The sequence below is a fragment of the Elephantulus edwardii genome, unplaced genomic scaffold (assembly GCF_000299155.1).
Source record: "Elephantulus edwardii isolate Elephantulus edwardi_28Jun2011 unplaced genomic scaffold, EleEdw1.0 scaffold00015, whole genome shotgun sequence".
NCBI lineage: Eukaryota > Metazoa > Chordata > Mammalia > Macroscelidea > Macroscelididae > Elephantulus > Elephantulus edwardii.
In genome coordinates, this window is record NW_006399765.1 from 17,404,640 (window position 1) to 17,417,200 (window position 12,561).

General features: G+C 45.5%; 1 protein-coding gene across 2 annotated transcripts in view; it reads left to right on the plus strand.

Annotated features, from left to right (window-relative positions):
* TOX2 (TOX high mobility group box family member 2) overlaps positions 1–12,561 on the plus strand; it is a 114,872-nt gene that overhangs the window by 60,623 nt on the left and 41,688 nt on the right. For both annotated transcript variants that reach the window (XM_006881540.1, XM_006881541.1), the window contains one exon: positions 5,185–5,430. In XM_006881540.1, the coding sequence (XP_006881602.1) occupies positions 5,185–5,430 (246 nt within the window). The remainder of the gene's footprint in view (positions 1–5,184; positions 5,431–12,561) is intronic.

Here is a 12,561-nt window from a genome sequence, read left to right on the forward strand (position 1 = left end):
ATAAAATTTTAAAAAATATTCACTTTTAAAAATCTTTTAATAATGGAATTTAAGTATTGGTATGAGGTTGTGCTGCCAACTCATAGGCTCAGGGTTCGAATCCAGCAACTGCTCCGTGGGAGAGCAATAGGCAGTTCTCACCCCCTGATATACAGCTTCTGAAAACCCACTCGAAGGTCAGCTATGTGCTGGTCTGACTCGACGGTTTAATGTAGGGTTTGACACTATCAATCCAAAGGCAGGCAGTTCAAATCCACCAGCTGCTCTGTGGGAGAAAGCTGGTCAGTTTCCTCCTGTGTGGTTTACAGTCTCTGAAACAATGAGCTGATTCAATGACAATAAGAATATGAGGATATTTAGTCTTATGTAGGCTCTCTTTTACTGTATTTCCTAGTTTATTTTTATATTTCCTTTTCAGGTATTTATTAGATTAGTTAAATCCTAGATTCTTTTTCTATATTCCTTTAATAATGTGGAATTTCTGTTCTTTATTTCTATATTTTGAGTAGTTTTGCCTTAAAATGTAACAAACATGTATCAATTTCTAGTTTTCTGACAATATGAACAGTCAGTATCTTTAAAATTAAGAGAGAGATTGCTTCTGGTTTAAACCCTCTAGACTTTCAATTTGGGAATGATGTCAGTCTAGAGGCTAAGGTGCACCTGATCCAGTCCATGGTCTTCGTAATTACTTGTTATGACTTCAGAGAGGTGGATAATGACTAAGGATGATAGAAGAATTGATACCTCTGAGTTATGGTGCTGGAGAAGAGTCTTGAACATACCATGGACCACCAAGATAACAAATAGGTCTGTCTTGGAGAGGGTGAAACCAGGTTTCTCCTTGGAGGCTAGGATTTTGAAGCTCTGTTCTACATAATTTGGACAGTGTGACCAAGTGGGACCAATCCTTGGAGACAGACATCATGCTTGGAAAGGTGGAAGGACAGCACAGGAGAGGAAGACCTGCATGAGGTCGACTGATACAGTAAACTAAGGCAGTGGGGTAGGTGTGTCGGAGGCAGTGAGACTGGCTCAGGGCAGGGTAGGCTTCAAAGCTGGTGTGTACATAGGGTCACTGTGAGTTGCAGGCAACTCGACAGCACATAACAACAACAACATGCATCATATAATCTTATACCTCTTCTGTTTTAGGAATCTTTATTCAACAACCACCTTAAATTCAACAGTTGTCTAATTATTATCGTTGTTGTTGTTACGTGCCCTCAAGTCGACCGCCCTGTACCATTCTCACCATTTTCAGCACACTTGAGCCCACTGTTACAGTCACATGTCAATCCATTTTGTTGAGGGCTTTACCAGCAACTATCCTGAATTAATTGAAATTGTGGATCTTTTCTTTATCCTTAGCTCACTCTTTCTGGCGTCCTGTTCACTTTTCATTGTGTGCTGTTAGCTCTCAGTATTATTTCAGAAAGAATTCGTTAACAGAATATTCTTTCTCTTCGGGATGGTTCAGGATAGGGTATGACTTTGCTCTGTTGTTCATAGGTTGCTCTTATTATTATTGCCTTGACAGCATCTAACAACAAGGTAGCTAAGACTGTGGGAGAAGCAACTTCTCTTTTGGGCATGTTAAGTTGAAGGTGGCCATTAAAATCCAAATACACATGTCAGTTGACAGTGGTATATATGAGTCTACAGTTGAAGGAAGTCCGAATTGGAGATGTGAATTGGGGAGTCAATAGCATTAGTAAAATGAAAACTGTAAAGCCAAATGAGATCACCAACAGAGTGAGCATATTGAAAGGGGTCTAAGATTTGAGTTCTGAAACGTGTTGTCATTGATAGACTGAGGGCAGGAATGGGGGACCAGCTAAGGAGATGGAGAAGAAATGACCTGTGATATTGCAAGATCAACCTCTGTGGTCTTCCTGAAGCCAAGTGAAGAAGTGTATTTCCAGGAGGGAGTAACCCATCATGACATGTCATTGAGAAGGTTAAGTAAGATGGTCAGATGAGGCGAGCTCTGGTGGCCTAGTGGCAGGAAACTGCACTGCAATCCCAGAGGTGCGCAGTTCAAATCCACCTCTGCTAAAGAAGGAGGAACAATCACCTCCTGTACCAGTCAGATCCAATTTGATGGTACACACATAAAAAGAATAAATTAATAAATTAAAAACAAAGATGGTCAGATGAGGATGGAGACTGAGCGTTGAATCTGGTAACCTGGAAGCCTTTGGTAACCTTCACAAAGCAACTTTAGTGGATGATGAGATAGAATTGTGACTGGAGTGAGTTTGAGAAAAAAGAGAAGAAATATGAGACTGCTATTTCAAGATTTTTTTTTTCTTGGAAGGTTTTACTAATGCTTTTTTTATCTTCTGGAGCTCTTACAACTTGGCTTCTCTATTTTCATGAGAATGCTAGAGGGTGAATTAGTGGCCAGTATCTTTAATGAAGGAAGTGTGAAATCTTGAAAAAGCATCTTATCTCGTGTAGGAAAATACCAAGTCAGAGTCTGAAGACTTGCGTTTGAATCCCCATTAAGCCTTACCAACTGTGTGACAGTCGTACTCACTAAATCTCATCTTTCTTATCTGCAAGATGGGCATGATAGTCACTTCTTTGCCGAATGCGTGCGGGTGAAATGGTGCATGTGTGTGACTGGCCAAGCCCGGGAGCCCACACACACAGTTGGCGCTCAGATAGAAGGCCTTGGTGTGTGTATGTCGTGCACTTAGAATTTGACTGTGTGCAGAAGAAGAATGCATGTGTTTGCATGTTTAGTTATTTTTAAGTCTGCTAATTGCCTCTTTAAATGAATTGTCATAATTGTGTTATTCCAATATTTTGATACAGCATATGCTTATTTTCCCCAAAGGCTTCTTGTTGACTGGGCGGGTTCCAATGCCTTGAAGTTTTTGTTTTCTAAAAGGAAGGTCTGGGCTGGTGGATTCATTTAGTATTCACTGGGTACCTACTGTGTGTCAGCCCCTATATGAGGTGCTGGGAGCCTTTAGGGGTTGATGCTTGACAGTGGTGAACAGGGGTAACTGAAGTACTTATGAAGTCAGTGGGGAAGCACACACAGACCTGGCATCACCGATTCAGTTACCTGGAGTCGTGTCCAACTCATGGAGACTATCCAGTGGGTTTCCAAAGCTGTGCATTTTATTGGAGGAGGCTACCTATCTTTCTGTCATAGAGCCACTCGTGGATTTGAACCACCAGCCTCTTGGTTAGGAGCCCAACACATTATGCACTAGGCTACCACACCTCCTTTTGGAAGCACCTAGGAAAAGCATAAACCTAGAGTCTTGGGCATATTAAAATACAAACATCTGTTTGAGCGCCTACTATGTACCAGCCTCGATGCTTGGTACTGGAGGACTGATTCTTGCCCTCACAGAGCCTAGCATCTGGCAAAGGGTGGAAGTGCACTTGGGAAAGGTAAGAGTCAGGAATAATTGCAAGGAAAAATGAATATGATGGAGGACCCACACAAGGGGGTGCAGGTGGGGAGTCAGAGCAGGGGAGTCTGTCCTCAGGATGAGTGGCCTTCCGGAGGAGGTGACTCTGAATGTGAAGACCAGAAGTGGGACTGCTTTCTGGAATTATATGATGCTGTGGCTGATTCTCCCCATCCCAGGGGCCAGGCTGAAAACAGACATCACGCCCTGGCTGGCACACAGACCTGTGGCAGAGTAGCTAGGAACAGCACACTGGCTACAAAGGGGTGTGGGGCACTGAGCCAGGATGCAGCTGTGTGCTTGCTGTGTGTCCTTGAGCAAGTCTCTCAGCGTCTCTGAAACTCACAGCAGGAACATTAACTTCTACAACTGCCATAACAGATTACCTCAAGGGGCTGACTTAAAACAACACAAATGTATTATCTCATGGATTTGGCCATCAGTCACAAGTCTGAAATCAAGGTGTTGGCCAGGTTGATTTCTTCCAGAAGGTTCTGAGGGACAGTGTGTCCCATGCTTCTCTCCCAGGTACCAGTGGTTCTCCTCAGTCCTTGGTGTCCTTAGATTAAGGTGCATCCCCCTGTCTCTGCTTCCATCTTCACATGGCTGCCTTTTCTCTGGGTCTGCCGCTCTCTGTGTCTCCAGATCGCTTGGATTATCTGGGTGAGCCCAAGGCAGTTATGAGAGTCCTTTTAAGAGAGGGAACAAGAGAAGATGTGATGATAGAAGCAGAGATCGGAGTGATTTCCTCTGACAATGGAATAAGGAGCCAGAAAACAAAGAATGTGACTACCCTCTTGTAGCTAGAAAAGGCAAGGAAAACATTCTCCCCGCAAACCAGCAGAAGGAATGACACCCTGCTGGCACCTCAACTGTAACCCCAAATACCTGTTGTGATTTTTTTTCCTTCTGACTGCCAGAAGCTGTAAGATAATAAATTAATGTTGTTTTCAATTTGTCATTTGTTACTGCAACAACAAGAAGCTAATATGCAGAGTTAGAGAAATTAAAACAAAAATAGAATAACCGTTGCAGCTTTCTGTTGCAAGCTCATCCAATAACAAGGTTGACCCAACCCTGTTTCTAGATACCTAGACTTTGAACTTGGCCATGATGCAAAGCTGATTCTAAGGACTGAGGAACCAGACTCCCAGAATCCTTGTCATGACCGCCAGGCAAGGATCAGAATGTTGTTTGTTGTTTTTATGTGCCATCAAGTTGACTCTGACGAATAATAACCCTCTGTACAACAGCTCTGAACCCTGCTCTGTCTTGAGCCAATTTCATTGTCTCTGCACATCTAGCTCCATTACACCAGTCACTGAGTCAGTCCATTTCAGGGTCCTTCTTCTCTGGTCCCAGCACTTCTGCTAACCTTGGACAGACAACTTTGCTCCTTGATCATGAGTCTTCCCTGTGTAAAATGCGTGGGGAAGGAAGAGTGGCTCCATTGTAGTGGCCGTATCGGGTGAAAAACAGAGAGCCATAGATAGATAGGCTCTGGCCTCCCTCCACTCTCCAGAAGACCAAGATTTTGTGTATAGAAAAAGAACCTTGAGTTGGAGGGAGCATCCATCTGAACATGGTACGGGAGACCAGATCGGAGGTCTACCTTGACCCTTTGCCTTACAGAGGGATCATTCTTTCTCCTTTGTGCCAAGGGGTCATTATCATTCTTGTTATTGGTAATGTTGGATGTTTTTTGCAGGTAAATGACTCTAACCCAAGGCATGTCCTTTTGATGTTGTAGACTTATAACAGCCAGAACGAGACCAACGAAGACTATGAGATCCCCCCTATAACACCCCCAAACCTCCCAGAGCCATCCCTCCTGCACCTGGGGGACCACGAAGCCAGCTACCACTCGCTGTGCCACGGCCTTGCACCCAACGGTCTGCTCCCTGCCTACTCCTACCAGGCCATGGACCTCCCGGCCATCATGGTGTCCAACATGCTGGCCCAGGACAGCCACCTGTTGTCAGGCCAACTGCCCACGGTAAGTCCTCATCCTCCGCGATGGGTCCAGCAGGACACAGGGGCTATAGATTGCGAGGGAGCCGAATGCCCCTGCTCCCCTTCAGTGTTGAGGGCCACGCCCTTCGCTCACAGGTAGTGCCTGGTTTGGGTGGCTCCCCGTAGGAGGATCTGAAGAACACTGGGGGTGGACATGGAGACGAGTTAATGCCTTCACACTTCCAGCGTCTCGAGGTCTGTTTGCAATACCTTAATGGGTTTCTATTTTTAGTGTAGTCTTATCTTGTAATGGAGCCCTGGTGGTACGGTCGGTAGGCAGTGCTGCTAAACCAAAGTCTAGACCTTGCTGGCAGTTGGAATCCACCGGCAGCTTCGTGGATGGAAGATGGACCATCCACTCTTGTGCCATTTACAGCCTCGGAAACCCAGTGGACTGTCAGCTATGATTAGCTCAGATTCCATGGCAATGAGTTTTTGTAAAAAATTCTTAACAGTGTTACTGAGATATAGTCACTGAATTTAACTCTTTAAGTCACTTGGTTAAAGAGTACAATTTTGTGGCCTTTTAGAATATCCACAAAGTGGTGCAGCCATCACCCTGTTCCCCTTAGCCATCATCCCGCACTCCCCCACCTCCACAAAACTCTAGGCAACCACTAATCTACTTTCTGTCACGTTTGCCAATTTGGGGCATTTTATATAAATGGAACCATGTAAAATTTTTTTTAATGTGTCTTGCTTAACCTGTTGGGGAGAATATGATTATTGACTTGAGATTTATGGAATGAGTAGAAATTTGGCAGACAGAAGTTGCCAAAATGCCAGTGGAAAAAAGCAGGAAGGGACCTTCCTATCAATGGAACAGCATGTACAAAACATGGTGAGCGGGTTCGTGCTGTGCATGGGGACTAGCATGGGATTTTTCTCCCCTTTGGCTGGACAGAAAAAAAACTGAGGCCAGGAAAAGGCTAAGAAGTGAAAGATCCAAGCCAGGTCTGGGTCATAAATGTCTTAAATCTCATACCAAACCAAAACCCCCCATACCTACCATTCTTAAGTTGGTTCCAACTCAAGGTGACCCTCCATCGTATTTCTGAGGCTGTAAATATTTATGGGAGGAGGTGATCTCATCTTTGTCTCACAAGTGGATTTGAGCCACCAGCCTTTCAGTGAACAGCACAACAAGCAATGCACGATGCCACCAGATCCCTTGAATTCTGTGCTAACAGGAAGGCCTAATCTGTGGCCTCTGAAGTCCCCCATGGACCTTCCTTGCAAACCCACCTCCTCCCAATCTTTGGTTTCTCTGCCTTGAGAGTCATAACAGTGCCCACAATCTCTCAGAGCATTTGAAATACGCATGTAAAACCTTAGCCAATTTCTGCCAGAGAAGAGGCAATCAGAGAATATTTGCAGTTATTAATATTTGAAATAAAAATAAATCTCCCCCACAACTAAATTGCAGTGTTTTCCAAAAAAATCCTATTTCTCTAAAGGAACTGACCTTACAGATGCTCAGATGCACGTGCGGGGCCACCTGATAATCATCGTGCGTGTTCTCCCTTTATCACCAACAACCCCCTAGTAACCCTTCCTAGGAAATGCTGCTGTTGGGCTCCATCCAAATAGGCACTCTGCAAAGAGATTTCTTTAAAACGAGCTCTGTTTAAGACGCTTCACCAACTCAGATAGCTTTCATTCTTCCATTAGTGAGAACTCACGTGAGTTTGATGACTTTTATATTCTCTTGTTATGTAACGAGAGATAAGCCAAGCCCAGTTACCCACAGGAGGGCCGCCAGACCCACTGAGAACACCAGGTAAGAATGTGTATGTACACTAGCAGTGTCCTGCAAAGAGGAGTGTTGGGCTGTACAGAAGCACATTTGTCGGGTTCTACAAATATTTCTCATACGTGTTCCTGAGAAGCGAGGAAGGCTAGCATTGCTATAAAACCAAAAAAGCGAAACTCAAAGGCAGGGGTGGTTGTATTCATTTCCTGCGGCTGTTGTAATGAACGACCTCAGACTTTTAGCTCAAAACAGCAGAAAGCTCTTCTTTCTCAGGTCTAGCGGGCAGAAGACCAAAGTCAGCACCGTGGGCTCGGAGTTGAGACGTTGGCCGACTCAACGCTCGCTGTGGCGTCTCCAGGGCAGAGTGGGTGTTGCCTGCTCCAGCTTCTGGTGGCTCCAGGTGTCGCTTGGCTTGTGGCTGCATCATTCCAGTCTCGGCTCTGGCTTCATGCCACCTTCTCCTCTCTGGTTATTAAACTGTCTTCTGTCCTTTTTGTAAAGATACTTGTGGTGTCATTGAGGGCTCACTGGTTAATCTAGGACAGTCTCTCCCATTTCAAGATCCTTATCTTTCTTTCATTAATTTTAATGAAAATTTACAGAGACTTTGGATTTCCATTCACTCATTGTTGCACTTTTCTCCCCTCACAACCCTCCCCCCCAATACACTCTTCTCTTTGAAAAGTAAAAGAAAAGTTCCCCCATTGTTTTACAATCCCTCCCCCCAGGTCCACTCCACTATGCAGCCTTTGCTCTGGACTCCTGTCATGACAATAATACCTAGTCACATATCCCTTTTAAACCGTTTTCTCCCTCATCTGTTTCAATGCAGTATACATTATTGAACCCATCTTTCTCAGTCTTCCCTCAACTCCGTTGTCAGTCCTGTTTTACAACCTTGGCACCATGCAGTATTTTTCTTCACTCAGATACTTCACTCAGCATAATGTCCTCCAGGGTCACCCGTTTTGAATAATATTACATGAGTTCCTTTTTTTCAACGCAGCATAATATTCCATCGTGTGAATATGCCACAGCTTCTTTATCCATTCGTTTGTTGATGGGCACTTAGGTTGTTTCCAACTCCTTGCTATTGTGAACAAAGCCACAATAAACATGAGTGTGCATATATCTGCTTGGGTGGCAGTTATGGTCTCTTTAGGGTATATTCCCAGTAGTGGAATTGCTGAGTCAAATGGTATTTCTATTTACAACTTTTTGAGAAAGCGTCACACCACCTTCCACAGAGGTTGCACCAAAGATCCTTACCTTAACCAAACCTGCAAGAAAATCAGGGCACTCTTTTCCAGTTAAAGGAATATTTGCAGATTCCAGATGTCTTACATGTGTGTGTCTTTTGTGTGTGTGTGTGTGTGTATATATATATATATATTTTCTACCCACCATGCGATAGCTGGTATTGAGTTGTCTGCCAAGTATTAGGCATTGTTCTGGACTCCAGATGTGCAGGATGCCCGTGAGAATGCCCATGAGATGCCAGTGCAGATGGTGAGATAAGTCAAGTGTGCATACTGTTTTTTTATAAGCTGTAGTAAATGCTCTGATAAGGTGTATGCACGATGCCACACGTACCCAAAAGCGACACCGGGCTCAGCTGTGAGGTTTTTCACGTCCTTGGAAAGTGATAGTCTGCATCCTAGAGGATCCTCCATGTATTTCATGAATGAATTAACACATAGCTATTAAGTGGTACAGTCTGTAGCAAGACACAGCTGACCCAAAGGCTCCATGTCTCTGGCTGCTGTCCCTCCCCAGCAGCTCTTGGGGACAAAGACAGGCAGCCTCCTCTCGTGGAGACTTCCAGCCTGGAAACCTGAAGTGGAGCTGCTAAGTGTCCGGACCAACTCCAGAACAGTGAGCTGAGTTGTGTTGTGTGTGGGGGTGGTTTAAAAGGAATGGCTAGAGCAGCTCTGGTATATTCACACAATGGAATACTACGCTGCATTGAAAAACAAGGAACTCAGGCAATATTATTCAAAATGGGTGACCCTGGAGGACAGTATGCTGAGTGAAATATCTCAGTCGCAAAAGGACAAATACTGCATGGTGCCACTGCTGCAAAATGGGACTGATAGCAGGGTTGGGGTAAGACTGAGAAAAACTGGATCAATTGTGTATACTGCACTGAAACAGATGAGGGAGAGAATAATTTAAAAGCTATGTATGATATGGTATTATGATTATCACAAGAGTCCACAATTAAGGTTGCATAGTGGAATGTACTTGGGGTGGTGGGAGGGGTGCTGGGGGGACTGTGTACCAGGGAGGGAGTCTTTCTTTTACTTTTCAAAGAGAGCAGCAAGCTGGGGCCGGGGGAGGGGGGCAGGGCGGGGAGGGCTGGGCAGGGAGAGAAGTGCAGCAATGAATGAATGAAAATCCAAAATCTCTGTAAATGTTCATTAAAATTATTTTTTAAAATATTAAAATAATTTTTTTTAAAAAAAGCTGTTAATAATAGCAAAGCCAGAATTTGATCTCGCTGTGTCCCCTGCCATCCACTTCTCAGTTTTATCAGGTAATCGGGGGAGGGAGCCATTGGTCACCAGGAGGCGGGTAGTGCACAAGATACGCTGATAGCCAGGGGGCCTCAGGAGCTGCCCACACAGCCTGTGATGCGTCAGGAGGGTCCCTGGAGCAGTGGGTAAGGCCATGGCATGTGACAGACATCTCAGAATGACAGGTGCCCCTTGGCTCTGCTTCAGAAGGCCATGGTGTCCTCCTGTCCCCTGCCTCTGCCCACTCAGCCCCCTGGACTTGTGCAGGAGCCAGCCATTGTACCTTAACTACACGGATGCTGGCAGGAATCATATGAAGTATTGGAATCGAGCCCCTTTTACAAAATTAAATATGCTTAAGGCTTCTTCCTCGACTCCAGCGTCTTAACTGATTAAACATTCATTTCCAAGACAAAAAGAGTCAATTTAGTATGAAAGATATATTTTGCCGGTTTAATTTAAAGCACTGCACCTCTGTCTGACCCCTATTTTTATAACTCAATAATTTTATCCTGTGTTGATTGTCTCATTTTGAGAGAGATATTGTATGTATAAATCAGTTTCTAAAATACCCAAGGAAACGAGAAGAGTGGAATTTATTAAGCAGCTTCTGTTAAGTCTGAAATAATTTATTTTGGAGTTGTCCTTGGGAAATGCTTGAACTTATGGTCTTAGCCAGGAGAGGAATTATGGAATTATCCTGGGAAGGGGCATGACTCCATAGTTCTTGGACAAGTTCCTGGGAAGACGTGTGGGACCGGAGAAACTTCTGGGAGAGCCTTAAGCAGGTAGAGACTGAGCCTGGGGGGAAAATGTGTTCAGGCCAAGTGTTTTCCCTACTGCCCATGGATTATGATGATTGGACAAACAGGGAATTGTCCTAGACCATCTCCTTCTGAGCCACTGGGACAATGTGGACTGTTAGCACAGAGAAGACACACAACTGTCCTTCAAGTCTTCTCACAGCTTCAGCTCTCTGGGTTTCTCTTTCTTGGTGCTCTGACGGCATGGCTTGTAACATGGTGGGCTGCTAACTGACAGGTCAGAAGTTCAAATGCACCAACCACTCCGAGGGAGATAGATGGACAATCTCTCCCATCGACATTTCTAGTCTTGAAAACCTGAGGGAGGGTCACTGAGCAAATCTGAACCACTGGACAGCAGTGAGCTTGGTGTCTTTGGGACCTTGGACTCTGTTTCTGTCCCAACCTCAGTCTTGCTCTGTGAAGTAGAGATTGGACCTCCAGCTCTGGTGAACTCACCAACAGATGGGATTGTCCGGTCAGCTCCCCCATCGAGGTGGATGAGGACGGAGAGGCCTTCACTGGAACACCACGCACCACTGGCCTGGAGGCTCACATCCCGTTGGCTGGGACCAGGAGTCCTGAGTGCGGGGTGCTTGTTTCAGAACCTTTCTGCTCGAGGTCCCCAACCCAAAGAGTCTTGCCAGGACTGGTCCTTCTTCCCACATGGAGAAGGCCAGGCCTCGACCCTGGGCCCCTAATCCTGGTGAGAGAACTGGCCTCCTGGGCAGTATCCTAGGTGAGGTCTTGGTTTGGTGGTTGGAAGGGAGAGAATTTCACCGCTTTGCTTAGAGACAGCCCCCAGGCGAGAATCTGCAACCCTGATTAAATGCTTGGGAGCAGAACCATGAGCTTAGGGACGAGAAAGTCCTTAATCATCCTTCTGGCCCTACCCCCTTCTGTTGTCTGGTGTGTTTTTTCTTTATTCCTCCTCCTTCTTGCTCTGCTCTTGGTTTAGCTCTCCTTCCGCAGGAGATTTGTCCTGTCCCTGTTAGATTCTCACAGGTTGACATCAAGCCCTGAGGCCCAGGGACCAACGACCTCCAACCCTTGGTGTCTGTCCTTCTCCACCACAGGGGGGCAGTAGAGACCTCCTTTGTTGTTAAGTGTCATGGAGCCAGGTCCAGCTCTTATCAGTCCCGGGGGACAGAGTGGACCTGCCCACAGGGTTTCCTAAGCTGTCCACTTGACTGGAGCAGATGAGCAGGTCTTTTCTGGGTTCAGACTGCCAACCTTTGGGTCACCAGCTGAGTGTTTGTTTAACCAGGACACCGCCACCAGACCTCTATAAAAGACCTACTACACCAACCGGTTCACTGTATTGCATTTCATGCATAGTGTGCTTTAAAAAAAAAATTATACTAGTTTATTTACAAAATTCGACTACATTGTTAACCCCCCTCATCAAATTGTGCAACCCAATGATTAATCCCCCTCCTGTAGCATTGCTTTTGTTTTATGATTGTAGCCATGAGCTTTTGCTGTGTAGCGAACCATCCCAATACTTAAAACTCAGACTCGCTGCTGTTAAGTCAGTGACAACTCCCAGCGGTAAATGGTTATGGGAGGAGACTGCCCATCTTTCTCCTGATGCCAATACTGAATAGTCCCCAAAACAGTGACCTGGTAGAATTTCTCATAGTCCTGTGGGTTGGTTGGCAAGGAGATCCTTCTGACCTGGACTTACTCAGCTGCCTTTGGGGTCATCTTGACTAGGGTTTGATGATCCATCCCGGGCTTCCTCCGGTGTTGGTGGTCGGTCTGCATCAGCTGGGGCAAGGAAGAGGACTTGGCCATGGCCTTCTTATCACACAGTGACCTGGCCTGGCTTGTTCACGTGTTGACAATCACAGGTTCCTAAGAACAACAAGACATAGTATGACTCCGTACAACCCTTTCACACTTCAACTTGGGTCACATTTGCTAATATCCCATTGGCCAAACCAGAGCGCACCTTAGCATGAAGGGTGGTGAAGCTTCGACGCACGTACTTTGGGAATGTTGTTAGGAGAGGCTATTCCTTGGAAAGGGGCATCATGCTT